General features: G+C 49.2%; 1 protein-coding gene across 10 annotated transcripts in view; it reads left to right on the top strand.

The window, feature by feature from the left end:
- The first annotated feature begins 2253 nt into the window (after window positions 1-2253).
- PDPR (pyruvate dehydrogenase phosphatase regulatory subunit) overlaps window positions 2254-18225 on the top strand; it is a 40731-nt gene continuing 24759 nt past the window's right edge. For 6 of the 10 annotated variants that reach the window (XR_012647426.1, XR_012647427.1, XR_012647428.1 and 3 more), the window contains exons 1-6: window positions 2254-2313; window positions 5715-6011; window positions 6591-6724; window positions 13898-13979; window positions 14075-14238; window positions 15558-15679. Coding sequence is in view for 7 of the 10 variants with exons in the window: in XM_075008411.1 (XP_074864512.1) it covers window positions 5785-6011; window positions 6591-6724; window positions 13898-13979; window positions 14075-14238; window positions 15558-15679 (729 nt within the window). In the remaining 3 variants the exon portion in view is untranslated. Of the gene's footprint in view, window positions 2314-3637; window positions 3901-5714; window positions 6012-6590; window positions 6725-13897; window positions 13980-14074; window positions 14239-15557; window positions 15680-18225 lie in introns of those variants that run through there. The other 4 variants (XM_075008408.1, XM_075008407.1, XM_075008409.1 and 1 more) reach the window with 4 other exon arrangements.

The raw sequence follows: 18225 nt of genomic DNA on the forward strand, positions 1-18225 counted from the left end.
AAGTCTGGCCACTTATTTTCTAGTTTAAAAAATTCTGGCTTTGCTGCCCTAGGCCAGATGTGAAGTGGTAGATAAAAGGCTTCATAGCCTATTACCATTCTCCCTCCTGTCACACTTCAGGGTTTCTCCTTGAAGACCCTGTCAATTTTTAACGGATATTTTCAAAGTGATCTTCCCAATAGATCACATGCATGCCTTTTCGATTCCTCTATCATCTCTGCTAGCTGTGCTTCACCTGCTGTCATACTCCAAGAACAGTAATGCCATCATTCTTGAGCCTGCTGCCAAGCATTGCTACAGCTTAGGTTTCTTTCACACCTGGGTTGAAGAGCAAATGAGGAAAAGGAAAATGCTGCACCTGGGAATAGGCTTTTAAAAGCAGGAAGGAGCATGTTCGTATTAACCCTCCACACCAGTGTGTCTCAGCCTTTGTACCCCCAGGCCTCCCCCTGCTTTAATCCAATCCCCGCCCTTCCCTCCTCCAGATCCAGGCACCCCCAGCTCCTTCCTCGTCCCCTGCTGTAATCCAGTGCCAGCGACTCACTGGAGCCGCCGCCACCATCACCGCTGACGTGCTGCTCTCTCAAAGCGCTACGGAGGGACGCGTGCACACAGCATCATGCTGCACTCCTGCACCCCAAAGACCCACTTTTTTCATCTGACGTTGCATCTGACAAGGTGGGTTTTGCCCATAAAAGTTTATGCTCCAGTAAACGTCTATAAGGTGCTACAGGACTCCTCGTTGGTTTTTTAAAGGTTGTGACAGAACTTGACCCAAGGTTTAAGAATCTGAAGAGCCTTCCAAAATCTGAGAAGGATGAGGTGTGGAGAATATTTTCAGAAGTCTTAAAGCAACACTAATGAAGAAACTACAGAACCTGTACTACCAGAAGAGAAAATCAACCTTCTGCTGGTGGCCTCTGACTCGAACAAAATGAACACGGATCAGTCCATGCTGCTGTGGGCAGTTAACAAGCAGAAACCCTTCCCAGCATGGACGCATGTCCTCTGAAATGGTGGTCAAAGCTTGAAGGGACACATGAATCTTTAACTTGTCTGTCATAACTTTCTCACAACACCAGCTGCAACAGTGCTGTGTGGTCCCTTGTTCTCATTTTCAGGTGACACGAAAAGCAAGAAATAGGAACATTATCCCCTACAAATGTAAACGACCACTGAACCCTCGATATTCCAGGCCCTGATTCTACAGCCATCAGGAATAATGGACGTCCGCTAGCCCTCCCCTCAACTCCCACATAACCCCCAAAAGAAGTATAATTGTACACCTACTGAACTGTGCCAGAGCTGCCGCCACCACCACTGGGCCGCTGTCGGGGCCGGGAGGAACCGGAGCCGGGACGAACTGCTGCGTTCTGAGCTGAGTGTGGGGAGGAGCCAGGAAGGTCAGTGCGCTGCTGTGCAGTAATCCCTAGTATTAACGGCGGTGCAGGAATAATGGTGACCCTTCCCCCACCTGTTAGTCCCTTTAAGGGAGGGTTTATGCTAATAGAAGAGAAGGGGGAATGCCGTACGGGGGAGAGTAGAGTGAGCAGAGCGTGGGGAAGACCATGTCAAGCCCTTGCATTCTGGGGGGTGGGGTGGTGGGGGAGAACTGTACCAGGGCTGCAGGGCAAAGGAAGTCACAAGGGTGAGGAAGGGCCCCGCTCAGCCCCGGGCGGGCAGTAATTCTGTGAGGGGGCACCCCAAGAAATGGGCAAGGGGCGGGGGCTGAGTGCAGCAGGGAGTCCAGGTGAGGCGACTGGGGTGCAGGAGGGGGTGAGGGGAGGCCGGGGCAGGGGTTCTAGAGACCGTGGAGCACAGGGCTGGTGCAGAGGGGGGCAGCTCCTGGCCAGTAGCCCCGTGGGGGTCCCTGCCCTGCCTGGTGCCCAGTGGGGGTGTGGGGGGAGGGAATAATGTGTGCCCTGCACCCACACAGCTCATTGGCTGTGAGCTTGGGGGGTGGCTCAGGTGGGGTCCTCCGGGGTCTAGCTGCCCCCCTCCCTCAGGCGTGGGCAGGTGACCTCGGCCTCCTGTGGTGAGGACTGAGGGGGAGGGGGAGCAGGGGGCGTGGCCGCAGTTAGCCCCGCCCCCTACTGCACTGAATGCGCAGGCGCAGGCCTAGCCTGCCACCGCCCCCTGCGCGGGCCGGCCCCTAACGGCAACAAAGCCACGTGAGGTACGCGGGGTGGGAGGGGGGCAGGGGGAGGAGGAGACGAGGACGTCTCCTGATTGGTCCGCGCGGGCTGACGCACGGCGAGGAGTCCGCTGCTGTCGTACTCCGGGGGAGCGGGCCGTAAAGCGCGGACAGGGCAGGTGAGGCAACGTCCCCGCCCTCAGGTGACCCTGGGGCTGCGAGGCGCCCTGCTCTCGAGGCAGGCCGGGAAGGGTGGGGTCCGAGGCGGGGGGCAATGCAGGGGTGGGAAGGGGCGGTGTGGGGTGCAGTGAGGGAGGGTCGGTGTCTGAGGTGGGGGGCAATGCAGGGGTGGGAAGGGGCGGTGTGGGGTGCAGTGAGGGAAGGTCGGTGTCTGAGGCGGGGGGCAATGCAGGGGTGGGAAGGGGGCAGTGTAGGGTGCAGTGAGAGGGTGGGGTGCAGTGAGGGAAGGTCGGTGTCTGAGGTGGGGGCAATGCAGGGGTAGGAAGGGGCGGTGTGGGGTGCAGTGAGGGAAGGTCGGTGTCTGAGGTGGGGGCAATGCAGGGGTAGGAAGGGGCGGTGTGGGGTGCAGTGGGGGAGGGTCGGTGTCTGAGGCGGGGGGCAATGCAGGGGTGGGAAGGGGGCAGTGTAGGGTGCAGTGAGAGGGTGGGGTGCAGTGAGGGAAGGTCGGTGTCTGAGGTGGGGGCAATGCAGGGGTAGGAAGGGGCGGCGTGGGGTGCAGTGGGGGAGAGTCGGTGTCTGAGGCGGGGGGCAATGCAGGGGTGGGAAGGGGGCAGTGTAGGGTGCAGTGAGAGGGTGGGGTGCAGTGAGGGAAGGTCGGTGTCTGAGGCGGGGGGCAATGCAGGGGTGGGAAGGGGCGGCGTGGGGTGCAGTGGGGGAGGGTCGGTGTCTGAGGCGGGGGGCAATGCAGGGGTAGGAAGGGGCGGTGTGGGGTGCAGTGGGGGAAGGTCGGTGTCTGAGGCGGGGGGCAATGAAGGGGTAGGAAGGGGCGGCGTGGGGTGCAGTGGGGGAGGGTTGGTGTCTGAGGTGGGGGCAATGCAGGGGTGGGAAGGGGGCAGTGGGGGAGAGTCGGTGTCTGAGGTGGGGGCAATGCAGGGGTAGGAAGGGGCGGCGTGGGGTGCAGTGGGGGAGGGTTGGTGTCTGAGGCGGGGGGCAATGCAGGAGTAGGAAGGGGGCAGTGTAGGGTGCAGTGAGAGGGTGGGGTGCAGTGAGGGAAGGTCGGTGTCTGAGGTGGGGGCAATGCAGGGGTAGGAAGGGGGCAGCATGGGGTGCAGTGGGGGAAGGTCGGTGTCTGAGGCGGGGGGCAATGCAGGGGGTCGGGGGGCTGGGGTGGGGTGCAGTGTGAGGGGGTATAGGGCTGGTTGGCTGTTGCAGGGGATGGGGTGCAGTGGGGCGGGATGCAGTGGAGGGTAGCGAGGTCCAGCACATGTGACTGGGGTGGGGCTGAGAGTGGTCATGTCAAAGGGGAGTGCAGGCAGCAGCCACCCCCCCGAGCTACTCATGGGTCAGGGCCGCTGTTATAGCCCCTGGCCAGGGCCAGCAGCGCTGCCAGTGCTGAGCGGGACAGGGTAAGAGCCACAGGCTGAGGCATTAAAAGGTTAATCCCAAGTCACAGAAAGGTGGTGGGAGTCCACTGCTCTTGGAACAAGGGAGACCTCAGTAGCAGGACTGCAGCCAGGGCTCAGAGCCACGTTGAGACCAATGAGTACAGCTGGTGAAAGTCTAGAGGGAAGGAAAGCTGTTGAATGGTAAGCTTGAGGCTTCCTGGTAAGGAGTTAACCAGTCCTTGTTAGTCAACTCCAATGGCTGCCAGCTGCATCTGGTCACAGCAGACCCCATCATGGAGGGGCCAACATCAGGACCTCACAGCTGCGTCTGTATCAGAGTTAAAACTGCTGCTCAGTTCATTGCTATTGTATAACTAGTTAACCATTTTAACATCCCTAGAAGGCAGCCATACAAACAAGTTTAGAAAAGGTACCTGAAGAGTTGGATACGTTTAGTGTAGACACACAAAAACTAGGAAGGGCTCTAATAACAGTTTTCAAAGCTGTGTTAAAAGCTTTGGTTAAAGAGGATGGTGACGAGCCTGGACAAGGAGTTTTAGGACAAGATTAGTTTGCAGCAAGAGAGACATTAGGTGTTGGGGAGGGAAAAAGACTTTTTAACTGTAAGCTGTTCCCTCTCTTTTTTTCCCCATCCATGTTCTGAATACATTTTATGTGCACTGATGAATGTGTGGACTTGCACCACCAGTAGAAACTCATGTTGCCAGCTGTGGGCACTTTCATAGTCAGCTGGGCAATATTTTAATCTCTCCTGGGTGGCTGCCCAAGCACTCAGCTTGTAGGGTGCACAGACTGTAAGGATAGTTAAGCACTGGAACAAGTTACCTAGGGAGCTTGTGCAATCTGTCATTGGAGGTTTTCAAGACTGGGTTAGACAGACCCTAGTTAGGGATGATCTGCATGTATTCCAGTCTGCCTCGCCACTGAGAGCTTGATTGGATCACCTCTTCAGGTTCTTTTCAGCCCTAGAGTCTTGTGACTTCTGGCCTCATGCTCATGTGCAAGTTACTGATGTTACACGTTGGTCCCTGTATTCTTTCCGCCTACTGCAGACCTCTAGTCAAGATGTAGTATGTCACAGCCTGTTTTTATGCATCACTTGCTGTGCTCTATCAACTCGGAGTTGGGGGGTGTGGTATTTGCAAATAAGCTGTGATCGGAATAAAATCAGAATCCGATATTACTAAATACAGGTTGGGGTAAATGGAAGAAAGGGAGAAAAGTTGTTATATAACCGGTAAGTTGCAATGGATGGATCACTGCAGTGGGACTAGAGCAGTGAATCAGGCTGAGCAATGCTTACTGCACAGCAAGGTGCCTCCAGCACCTTCCATGGTTAAACTAGTGTCATTATGAAACACCTGTGTGTAGCCTCTAGGTCCCAGCTGTCTGGATTCTAATACACGCACAAAGTCCTCTCCACTCAGCTGAAGGACAAACATACCACTTCATTCTCAGACTCCACAAAGTTCTGGTTAATTTCAGAAACCTATTAAAAATTTCCCTACAGCCTTTCCATGGACTTTGATTTTCTCTGCTTTCTTCCCTGCACCCCCCATTCAGTTCACATGGGTATCTGCTGTGTCCCTTCACATGATCTCACCGTTACTGATGCAAGAGTCTTCTCTGCAGCTCCTGACACCTTGAACAGATGTCCTATGTATCTGTCAAAACTTTACCTGGTTTTCTTCCTCATTAGTGAGCTAAGAAAAATTTAAAAGAGAGAAACTCTGGATCTCATTAGCAGTTTCCTGCTCTGCCTAGTTCCTTTCAGAAGCAAGGCTGTTCTTTGAGAACTCTGTCTGCACTAAATGTTTCCTGCTTATGCATCCATCAGCATTTAAAGATTCCAAGTTACTAGCATACGGGCTTTCAAGATAACTTATCACATGCCACCCACCTCCTCCCTGTCTTTCAGTTCCCAAGAACAGCTTTGCACATGTCATGTTCTAGGTGGTGGTTGTAATCTCTGTTACTTTTTCCTTGCTTACAAGAAATAGCAGTGAGCTAACATCTTACCGTGGATAGGTGGTGCCTTGAGAAAGTTGACTGACACCCAGCGGGATGTTTCCTCGGTTACTGTCAGATATTCCGTGGCGGACAGTCAGCCCAAGATGGAGAAGCACCTTCAGCTCCCGGCATACCAGCACGTCTGCAGCAGAGCCTCCCCCTGTTTCCCTGCCAGCTCAGGCTCAGGTGGTAATCTGTGGTGGTGGAATCATGGGCACCTCCGTTGCATACCACCTCTCCAAACTAGGATGGAAGGATATAGTCTTACTGGAGCAGGGCAGGTAAAGGGTTGATTTTTTTTTCTTTATTAAAGTACCAGCAGAAGTACTGTGCTTGGCTTGGGTCCTTAACTGAAGTTCTCTTTTTTTCTGCTCCCAGCCCCACCCTGCCTGTCCCTGGGAGAGTTGTTTTCCTGCCATCTTTGTCTCTTGCTGGAATGCAAGTCTAGGGTGCACCTTATCCATAGGCAGCTAAAAATGCACTCTGGAGCTGGAGTGCCCAGTGGAGCTTTATCGTAGCAGGGGTTGCAAGCATCTGGACGTGGGATCTGCCCAGTCAGTGTGGTATTCCAAATGGAGAGGACTCTTAACAAACAAGGTGTATTTCTCTCACATCAGCTCCAAGTACCAGGAATTCATGCCCACCTCAGTTCTGAGATGTTCTCTCCTCTCCTCTCCCACCACATCTTACTGTGATTTGATCTTCTTGCAGCCTCACACGCAAGCAACAATTAGCTGCCAGTAAAAGGAGCAGCAATGCCATGTGCATCTGAGAGGCTCTTGTTGTGAGGCTGCCCCTGAACTAGAGGCTCTGTTATGGTAGTGTTTTGTATGAGGCCGTCACTGTATTTTCTCCTGCAGGCTTGCTGCTGGCTCCACTCGATTCTGTGCTGGCATTGTGAGCACAGTCAGGCACTTGTCCATAGAGCTCAAGATGGCGGACTATTCGAACAAGCTGTATCAGCAGTTAGAAAAAGAGACAGGAATTAAAACAGGTAAGAAAGGGAGCCTCTGGATCAATGCCCTGCCAAGTGGATTCACGTGAACCCCACTGCTTCCTGTGGCTTGGAATGAGAGTCACGCTAGCATCCGTAATGGCTGGTTTCTAAGCACTGAATGGGGCTTTAGTTCTCTCAGCTTCCTTTCCCCTTGGAAACTCCCATGGCAGCTTTGCATTTGACTTGTCTGCTGCCGTCATTTAGAGCACCGTGCCTGTGACAGGTCTGGGCAGAATTTACGAAAGAAAATAGCCCCCATTATGTAACATATCAGCAGAGTGAGAGTTATTTGAGGAAGAGTTAATTAGCGTTAACCATGAGGCTTATGCAGATGCGTTCATTTTTGTAACTCCAGCAATGGTTACAGAAAGTGCTTGTTTATATTATGCGCACAACTGCGCATTACAAAAGAAACAGCGGATGAGTGCCCAGTAGCAACAACTCCACACCTGTTTCCAGCCAGCTTTAATAGTGGCCCACTATTACAGATTCACAGGGTGAGGTTACCTCCAGCCTTTAAACAGTCTGTTGAGGCACTCCGTTGCTTTGAAGCTGGACCTTAAGTTCAGCACCGCTGTTTCTCATGATGGCTCCTTCAGTAAGTCCAAAAGAATCTGAACTGCTGTTGGAGGGAGACTTTTCCCTTTAGGGAGCTATGCAGCCGGCGGATGTTTGCAGCAACACAGGACAGGACATCTTTTATTAGTCAACTAAAATACAATATTGTAGGGTCCTTGAACGACAGTGGAAGAGCAAAGCTTACTTGCACATTCATCCTGGCCCATCAACCTGCCTCTTTCACCCAGAATTTCCACGAAGTCTCTCTTACTCCACAGGCAGCAGTGTCAATGTAACAGTTTTCTGACCCCTCAGTTCTGTGTTTCTAGCCCTAGTCACTTTGGTTGTGCATGATTTGCCTCTTTTTTCTCCTAGGCATTAAAAGCTAATGTCAGCCCTTGATCTTCCGTTATGTCTCCAAGGGAAGCCAATGATAAGGTGTCAGTTCTTGATGATTCGTTCATGCCAATCTTGACATGCGTGTTTCACCTACATACATCTCTTAGCCTTATCCGAGAGAAGACCCCTTGGGTCATAGTAGATCCCAATATAAAAATCATTAGGGAAACATTTTTCCTAAAAGTGCTGATGTTTCCCACATTTTCTACAACTCCATAAAAGGAACATACTTCACTTCTCAAAATCAAGCACTCAAAATTTAGGATATGCCAGAATTAAGTTTGTTTCGCAGCCTTAATTCAGTCTCCTTTTATGTATGTGTTATGAAACAGTAGGCCTCATACAATGCACAGAATGGATATTATTCTCTTAACAAGCAGCTGTTCATCGTATGGCATCATCTCTTATTTACTGCATGTTATTTTAAAAACAGAGTTGTTAGTTTCCTTATTGGGTTTCCTTGATGTTCATAAGAACATACTGGGTCACACCAAAGGTCCATCGAGCCCAGTATTCTATATTCTGGCAGTGGCCGGTGCCAGGTGCCACAGCTGGACTTAACAGATGCTCAAGTGATCCAACCCTGTCGCCCATTCCTGGCTCCTGGAAAACTGAGTCTAAGGGTCACTGTCCCTGCCCATCCTGGCTAATAGTTTCATGACTCCTCCAGGAAGCTGTCAAATGACTTCTATGATCATTTATCAAATTATACTCCACAAATTTATCTAGCTCTTTTCCTGAACCCTGTTCTAGTCTGGGCCTTCACACTCTGGTAAGGAGTTCCACAAAGTGAAGAAGAAATTCTTCAGGTTCCACAGATGGTGTGAAGGAATACTTCCTTTTGTTTGTTTGTTTTAAACCTGCTCCCTGTTAGTTTCATTTGGTGACCCCTAGTTCTTGTGTTATGGGAAGAAGTAAATAGTTCTTCTTTATTCACTTTCTCCACACCAGTCATGAATTGATAGACCTCTATCATATCCCCTCTTAGTTGTCTCTTTTCCAAGTTGAAGAGTGTCAGTCTTAATTTCTCCTTGTATGGCAGCCATTCTATACCCCTGATCATTTTTGTTGCCCTTTTCTGAACTCTTTCCAATGCCAACATAACTTTTTAGAGATGAGGCACCTACATCTGCATGCAGTATTCAAGATGTGGGTGTACCATGGATTTATACAGAGCAGGTATTCCCAGCCTTTGATTAGATTTTCTGAGGTTTGCAGGCTGGCTCTTAAGGAGCCATTTGCAGCTCCGCCACTTGACTCCTCGTTGGCTCCCAGTCCGTGCCCTGCGGTTTTCAAATGGAATTCAATTTACTTAGTGTAACAGCCGGCAGGAGGGATCCCGCACTGAAACCAATTAAATTGAGTCCAGTTTGGGCCTGCAGGGGAGGGAGCTGCTTGGCTGCAGGTGGAGGAAGGGAGTGATAGAGCTGGGGGGCAGCTGGGCAGAGCCCAACAAAGGAGCAGCAGGGGTCAGCAGGGCAGTAGAACTCATCTGTGAGGTCGGTGGTGGACCAGGGTGGCTTAAGTTTAAGCCTGCTATGGAGCAGGTGGGGCTGAGAGCTGGTCAGTGCTCCCCAGCTTCAAGCTGTGGGACAGTGGAGGTTGCCCCCACATCTGGCCGGGGGTTCTGCAGCTGCTGTTGCTGGCCAGGGCTCTGCGCCCCAGCCAGCTTCAAGCTGTGGGGCTACAGGGGTTCCTCCACACCAGCCAGAGTCCCCCAGCTGGTGCTGCCAGCCAAGGCTCCATACCCAGCTGACTTAAAGCCATGGGACAGCAGGGGACGCCCCCCGACACCTGGCCGGGCTCCTGCAGCTGCCGTTGCCGGCCAGGGCTCTGCACCCCCCAACCAGCTTCAAGCCACGGGGCTACAAAGGTTGTCATGCAACTGATGTTGCCAGCCAGGGCTCTGCACCCCAGCCAGCTTTTGGCTGTGGGGACCCTGCACCCCCACCACCTTCCCCACAGGTTTTGGAAATCTTATACGGGACAGGCAGCCCTGGCTGGGGATCCTACGGGTGGTTCTTCCTGTCCCATGTCAGTTTTCAAAAAATCTGATAACCCTAGCTGAGAGGGGATTAAACCTGGGGGAGGGGCTGAGAGGAGTTTAAGATGGGGGGTGCATTTTTCCTGGGGGAGAACCTCCCTCCCCTGCCAGTTTTGAATTGCCTTGGGTCAGCAGGTCTTCTTGAATTTTCAAAATGCATCCCCATCTTGAAAAGGTTGGGAACCACCGAACAGAGGCACTATGCTACTCTGTCTTACTTTCTGTACCTTTCTTAATGATCCCCAACAGTCTGTTTGCTTTTTTGATTGCTGCTGCACATTGAGTGGGATGTTTTCAGAGCACTATCCGCAATGACCCCAAGTTCTCTCTTAACTGGTGATAGCTGATTTAGTCCCCATCATTTTATATATATAGTTGGATTATGTTTTTCAATGTGCATTAATTTGCGTTTATCAGTATTGAATTTTATCTGCCATTTTGTTGACCAGTAACTTAGTTTTGTGAGGTCTTTTTGAAGCTCTTCACAGTCTACTTTATCCTTAACTATCTTGAGCAGTTTTATATCATTGCAACTTTTGACATCTGTTTACCCCTTTCTCCAGGTCATTTATAAATATGTTGAATAGGATTAGTCCCAGTATGGACCCTTGGGGGACGCCACTAGTTACCTATCTCCATTCTGAAAACTAACCATTTAGTCCTACCCATTTTTGCCTGTATTTTAACCCATTATCAGCCTTACAGGACCTTCACTCTTATCCCATAAGAGCTTACTTTGCTTAAGAGCCTTTGATGAGGCACCTCGGCAAAGGCTTTCTGGAATTCTGATCACACATGCTTGCTGACTGCCTCACAGAATTCCAGTAAATTGATGAGGCATTATTTTTGCTTTACAAAAACCATGTTGACTCTTCACCAACAGATCATGTTAATATGTGTCTGACCATTCAGTCCTTTACTACACTTTCAGCCAGCGTGCCCAGTATTGATGTGAGACTTACGGGTCTGTGACTGGCAGGATCACCTCTAGAGCCCTTTTTAAAAATTGGTGTCACATTAGCTGTCCTCCAGTCATTTGGTACAAAAGGTGATTCAAATGCTAGGTTACAAACTAGTTAGCAGCGCCGCAGTTTCACATTTGAGTTCTTTCAGCACTCTTGGGTGATACCATCTAGTCCCAGTGACTTATTACTGTTTAGTATATCAAATTGTTCCAAAACCCCCTCTAATCACACCTCTACCTAGGGTTGTGCCTCAGATATGTCACTTAAAAGGAATGGCTCCAGAGTTGGGAATCTCCCTCAGATGGGAAGACCATTACTGCGACAGCTGAAAACAAAAAGCAGTCAAGTAGCACTTTAAAGACGAGCAAAATGATTTATTAGGTGAGCTTTTGTGGGACAGACCATAGCCAGACCAGAACAGACTCAATATTTAAGGCACAGAGAACCAAAAACAGTAATCAAGGAGGACAAATCAGAGAGGAGAGGGGTGGGAGAGGAAGGCCAAGAATTAGATTAAGCCAAGTATGCAGACGAGCCCCTGTACATGCTTTTTGTTTTGATAGTGTATAGACTAGCACGGTTCCCTCTCTGTTTCTGCGACAGCTGAGTGCTTCACGAACAGTAATGACTTTATTTTATAAGAGTCCTGTGAGATCAGGCGTTGTGATTCCCCTTTTGCAGATAGGGCCTAAACCAGTAGGGGGCAACCTGCAACACGCAAGCTGCATGTGGCTAATTGGGGTTTCTGTCTGTGTCTAGTCGAAGGGCTGCTGTGGTTCAATCAGCACACCCCTCAAGTTCAAGGTCTCCCCTATCGTGGGAGACCGTCTTGGTCACAACAGTCTTGCAGCCCATTGAGCTAGAGAGCCACTCATGCACCCCACTCACTCACCTAGGTTCCCCATTGCTGGTCTAAAGTATGCACTAATTTGGGGACATGTAGTGTCTTAAGTTTTCTGATATAGCACTTAGACTGTGCAAAATGCAGTGCCCCGTTCCATGGACTTTTATTGAAGTTGTGAGTGCTCAACACTTCACCAGATCCGGCACTGGGACTCTGAAGTTAGGCATGCAGGGAATAAACTTGCAGTTAGAGAGCGCTATGACAAGTGACTTGCTTATATCACCTAGGAACTAAGCGACAGAACCAGGGGTAGCATCTAGTTTGCCAGGTGAACATTCAGCTGCCTGAACCATGAAGTCATCATTTCTCTTACCATAATCCTCTGCTTCACTTACCATTACACAATCATGATTCACTGCCCCATCCGCCCAGCAAATCCCCCGTGTACACTGAGTGAGTTAGAGGCTGCATAGGAAATATATTGTATGAGCATGTAATGAAGAACGATCTTGATACAGGTGCACAAGGGGGCCAAATTAAGTGTTCAGATTTCCTTAATTCAGGACTATCTTGAGTGCTGAGTGCTTGACCTTTAATGTAGTTTACATGCAGAAACGGGAAAAGCAGAAATTCCATCATGTGGCAACGTATTGAAACCCACGTGGGTCGTCAGCAGGGTCAAAACCTTTAGATTCGCCGTATGAGTTAAGCCACATGATCTAATGAAGTAAGTGATGGCAGTAATAGGTTGTCACCCTCTGTGGACCAGCACGCAAGGGGTTGGGACATAGACTGTGGACTTCTCAAATATTTACTGGTAGGAGAGAGACACTGAGACTTGGGGACCTGAGATGCTGTTCCAGGATCTGGACAGTAGTGTGATTTAGGGCATACAGAGTCTTCTGTCTGCTGCCCCAAACCTGACCCCTTTTGCCAAGCCCTTCCAACTTTTCCCCATCTCAGTCCCCCTGCCCATCCCCAGCGCCTCCTCTGTCTCCCCCAGTCCCAGCAGCACACAGCCATGTTCTCCACAATCCCCGTGTCCCTCCCTGGACTTCTTCAGTCACTGTGACTTCAGCCCTTCCCTAGTCCCAGTTGCTTTACCCAACCAGCCTTAATCCTACCCTGAACGCTGTCTCCTTATCCAATCTGCTGCCCATCTCTCCTTTCCCCCGCACTCCTCTGGCTCAGATCCCAGTGTCCTTGCCCATCGGTGCCCATCTGCCCTCTCCCTTCCCCCAAATCCATCTGATCTCAATCACCCACTTCTGACTCAGTCTCTGCCCAGCCAGTCTTTTATGCTTCTCCATGAGCCTAGTTCCCAGGTTTTTTCCTTTGCCTCCATCTCCTTGTCCCAGCCAACTTCCGCTGGCATTCCCTTCCCAGGTCCTGCTCCTTCTGCATTTGGATTCGGTAGCTTCTTCCTCTGCACAGTTCTCCATTCCAATGATCGGCCCCTATCAAAGAGCAATAAAAAGAACTGCTTAGCCCCAGGCCAAGGCATGCTCAGTGTGGACAGGCTCTTTGGAGATTTAGATGTAGAACCCTAGCAAGTTTACACTGATTTTTTTCAAATGCATACATTAGTTTTGCGGGGACTGCAAAAGGTAGATCTCTGATGCTAAAGCAACCCCTGTTCCAAAGCTGGGGGAACTTTAGCTTCTTGGAAAGAGAGTGCTGAAAAACTCAACATGACCAATACAGTGCATTTTTCCCTAGCCTCATCCTCAGAACGTCTGAATCATTTAAGATGAAATTTTCAAAAACGACAACAAAAAAACCCGCCAGTTTGAGGCAGACAACTGACATAGATCTTTTCAGCCCACAGTTAACATTTGGCTGACTTCTAAGCAACAGAAAACAAGGTCTTATAGTGGAACGTGTCAGGCAACCTGAATAGACTTGCCCTGCCTATAGTTAAGGTTAATCATTAAAGGGTCATATTTGCCCATTAAAGCCAGTGGAGCTAGTTTGGCGCCAAAATTTTTTATTTATTTACTAAATGTTAAAGTTTTTCCTCCAGATTATTAAGTAGTTACTAGAGCACCTGGGGCAGTGGCCCAAATCCCTAGTTCTAACCTCTTTCCCTGCTAATTTCTGCTTTCCTGGGCAGGAATGTGTGGATTATAATCTGTGAGAGTATTTAGGAACCTGAGTAAGGTTTAGTATAAAGTAGCTTTTAAAATACATTTTAAAGGCTAAATTAAACTGTGCCGTCTAAAACAGTTGTCAGGTATTAGCTAATCAGTGTATGACCTGGGAAGCAGGGTTTCCTTGTTTGCTGTCTGTTGGCACTAGAAACACCAGGGCTTGAAGAAGCTGCCAAATGCTGACTTGACTTTGCTTGGACATTGTCCCAGATTACATGAAGACAGGCTCTATCTCACTGGCTCAAACTCAGGATCGTCTGATCTCCCTGAAGCGCATTGCCTCAAGGCTCAGGTATGTGTCGGACAGAAACTGCTATCTTGGACCCCTCCTGGGCTTGCCTTTCCTGAGAAGCTAACAGCAAGCATCTTCTGTGTGTTCTGTGGTAGTGTAATGGGGATCCCCTGTGAAATCATGGCTCCAAAACAAGTGTCACAACTACACCCGCTCATCAACATTCATGACCTCGTGGGTGCCATGTGGGTGCCAGAGGATGCAGTTGTATCATCTGCCGATGTGAGTCTTGCTCTGGCAAATGCTGCCTCTCGGAATGGTATGAATATTTTCAATCTATAACATGCCTGCTCATTTGTGTGAGGTCGGTCTTGTTGCAGAGGAAAATAACCCTTTGGTGGGGGTGGGGGTAGATTTGGGGTTCATCTTTGTTTTGGTTGCCAAAGTCTGCTCATTTTTTAAACAGGAAATATTCTGTAAATCCTTTTTTCTCCACCCTAAAGTCGGATCAGTTCTTGATAGAGTTTTACATCTTTAGAGATCTTTAGTATGAGCAATAAATATGAGTAATTATATATATACACACACACACACACACACAATGCTGTAAGTCTTACAATGTTTTACCATAGGAAGGAACTCGGATGGAAGCTTAGTCTACAGGCGCAAGTAGATTCAAACCAGTCTGGACAGTTTCATTTTCGATATGAACCCAGAAGGGCGCGTGGCCACAAGCTGGAATATTTAATTGGACATATGGGGCTTGGAGGTGGACCTAGCATATGCCAGTTGGAACTTGTTCAGTGCACTTGGGATGGCCTGAGAGAAGGGACAAAGTCATGATATTGCGAAGGAGATGGGAGGGGAGCTTGGCCAGAGTGAAGAAGGGTTATGAGGTGAGGAAGGTAGACGCCACAGGGCATCTGCCTCTCCTTTGTGTATAGTGATGGATGAGGCCAATACCACCTTCCTCCAGCACTCTGGTGATGCCAGTTTTACAGGTTAACCTGTCATAACACTCTACTTACGACTTCATGTTGTTGTCTTTGGGAAGAACATGACAGTCTCGCAGAGTGCCACCAACCCCGGTGCCCCACAATCGCCCGGCCTGTTTGACAGTTGCATTTCTCTCCAGGTCTTTCTTACTGTTAGTGTCGTGCCCTATACTGGGGCAAAACAACTGTGTTCCCCTGAACTAGACATTAGCTTGCGTGGCTCTGCTACCCACCAAACTTCAGACTCCAGCATTTATAAATGCAGTTTCAGAGCGTCTCTGTTATGGTTTACAGAGCTGCTTTTTCACATCACTTCTGTCTTCTTAATAGCTATGTCCCCTCCGTTTGTTTGTTACTGTCACCTGGTGTAAGTCCCACGCTAATAGGCTGCGACTCCAGTCCACTCTATTACAACATCTGTCCTGCTTCATTGTACATAGGCGCTCAAGGCGTTGTACACCATTTTGTGTACACAAGCCATTCTGCTGTTTTCCATGGGGGACAGGGGCACATCTAGAAAGAGGAAATACCTTTGCCTGAAATGCGGGGAGAGGCTGTTATTTTGGTGCTGGGGTTAGCAGCCTGATGTTTCACCCTAGCAGTAAGATCTGTGGTAACTCCTTTCTCTGCCCGTTCTGTGCAGGTGTCCAGATCCACGAGCGGACAAGTGTCAGCCATGTCATGGTCCAGAAGGGTTGTGTGACCGGAGTGGAGACTGACAGAGGCCAGATTGAGTGCCAGTATTTTGTCAACTGCGCTGGGCAGGTGAGATACGACGGGAGTCGCCCCTTCCTTGTAAGGATTCTGGTGCATTCAGTAGCTGCAATAGCAGAGGAGGAGCTCAAGCAGTGAAAAGAGCATGTTGCATTTCTTCAGAATGAATGAGCACCAATCATCTCCCCAGAAAAACCAACCTGACAGCACTCCTTGACAGGGGAACCAGCGCTGTGGATGCGTGGAAGGGGTGGTTATGATACATCTTGTGTTAGACTACATCTACACTAGCTGAGGAAGACTGAACACTTAGTTTCAATCTTCTGGGGTGCGTTCTGGGGTCAGCGTTGACCCCAGCATTCCCCTTGCACATCGCAAGGTTTAAGGAGCGTCTGCAGGAGGAGTGCTCCTGTCGACATTCTGCAATGGGGACAGGGACCAACGTTGATGGCTGCAAAATAGATTTTAGGTATGCAGTTGGCATACCTAAAATTGCGTAGCAGCCGTTGACATTTCCGGTAGGCGTAGACATAACCTTAGGCTTTTGATGCTGTCTTGCATTGCCTTCCAAATACCACCTAGATGGAACTCCTATAACACAGGTGCATAACAGGTTTCAAACCAGTTCCCGGAGAGTGTTTATCTACACTTCACAGTCTTGCTGGAAGCACATAGTGAGTGGGATCCCTCCAGAATCAGTTCTGGATGTGGTTCTGTTCAGTATCTTTATCAAATGATTTGGATCAGTGTTTTCCTAAACTCTGTTCCGCAAAACACAAGTGTTCTGTGAGCAACTCGCAGGTGTCTGATGCGTTGTTGGTATCATACACAGATGGTATGAAGTTTGTTATTAAAACAAGATACGATGTTACTACTTCATTGCTATGATACCAGATTAAATTACTTCATTTTGTTTTTGCTGAATATGGATTTTTTTCCAAGAAAATTTTCAACAGTGTTCTGCATAAAAAATACTATCGTTTTGTGGTCTGCGGTCTCAAAAAGTTTAAGAAACACTGATTTAGATAATGGCATATAGAGTACACTTGTGATGTTTGCAAGCATTACCAGCCTAGGAGGGGTTGCAAGTGTTTTGCAGGTTAGGATTAGAATTCAGAATGAGCTGGACAAATCAGAGAAATGGGCTAAAGTAAATAGGATGAAGTTCAAAAATGGCAAGAGAAGTGGTTATTTCCCTCTCTTCAGTACTGGTGAGGCCACATCTGGAATATTGTGTCCAGTTTCGGGCCCCCCAGTATAAAAAGGATGTGGATGTGCTGGAGCGGGTCTAGCGGAGGGCAACAAAAACAATTAAGGGGCTGGAGCACATGACCTATGAGAAGAGGCTGAGGGATTTGGGCTTGTTTAGTTTACAGAAGAGAAGACTGAGAGGTGATTTAATAGCAGCCTTCAACTTCCTGAAGGGGAGCTCTGAAAAGGATGGAAAGAAATGGTTTTCAGTGGTGTCAGACGGCAGAACAAGGAGCAAAGGTCTGAAGTTACAGAATGAGAGGAGTAGGTTGGATATTAGGAAAAACTACTTCACCAAGCTGGTGGTGAAGCACTGGAATGTGTTTCCTACAGAGGTGGTGGATTCTCCATCCCTAGAGGTTTTTAAGTCCCAGCTTGACAAAGGTGCTGGCTGGGATGACTTAGTGGGGGTTGATCCTACTTGAAGCAGGGGGCTGGACCAGATGACCTCCTAAGGTCCCTTCCAGCCCTATGATTCTATGAAAGTACTCCACTCCACATCTGACACAAAGAAAATGGGAAATGACTGTGCAGGAAGGAGTAATATGGAAAGGGATCTGCGGGGCGGTAGTGGTCGTAGCTGACCACGTGCTAAATATGAGTCAACTGCGTAACGCTTCCGAAGGGACCCAATATCGTGCTGCGATATAGTAGGTAAGACACAACAAGTAATTCTTCTGTTCTGCTCTGTGCTGATGAGGTCACAACTTGAGTATTATGTCCAGTCCTGGATGCCACATTTCAGGAAAGATGTGGACAAATTGGGGGAAGCCCTGAGGAGAACAACAAAAACGATTAAAGGCCTGGAAACTGTTACTTATGTGAGGGAAGGTTGAAAAAATTGGGTTTACTCACTCTGGAAAGTAGAAGACAGAGGGCGACATACTTTTTCAAGTAATGGCCACCTCAGTGGGAAGGAGCACATGGAAAGAGTAATGGCCATTTTTCAAGTAATGTCTCGCTCAGTGGGAAGGAGCACATCCTTCTGAGCTGAAGGACTTTGCTTTATCTTTTAATGAGACAGTAACTTTTCTGGAAACCCTCGATCGTTCTGTCACTGCTTCTCAGCCCTGATGATCTGTTTGCCAGTTGATGTTTCTCAGCCTGCAGGTGGCCATCCTGGTAACATGGGACCACAGCACTCCTGGAGCCCAACAGAAGAATCATTGTCCATATTCTGTTTTCTTCAGAAGCCAAACCAGGAGTGACTTTACCATATATATTCTTGTGGGTTTTGTCTGTTTTGTGGCATCACAGCACCTAGATTCCAAGTCATGGACCCAGCATGCGTTGTGCTAGCTGCCGTGCAAACACAACAAAAGGGTGTTCCCTCTCTCAAAGAGCTT

Source organism: Carettochelys insculpta, chromosome 14 (assembly GCF_033958435.1).
Source record: "Carettochelys insculpta isolate YL-2023 chromosome 14, ASM3395843v1, whole genome shotgun sequence".
In the NCBI taxonomy this organism is placed as follows: Eukaryota; Metazoa; Chordata; order Testudines; family Carettochelyidae; genus Carettochelys; species Carettochelys insculpta.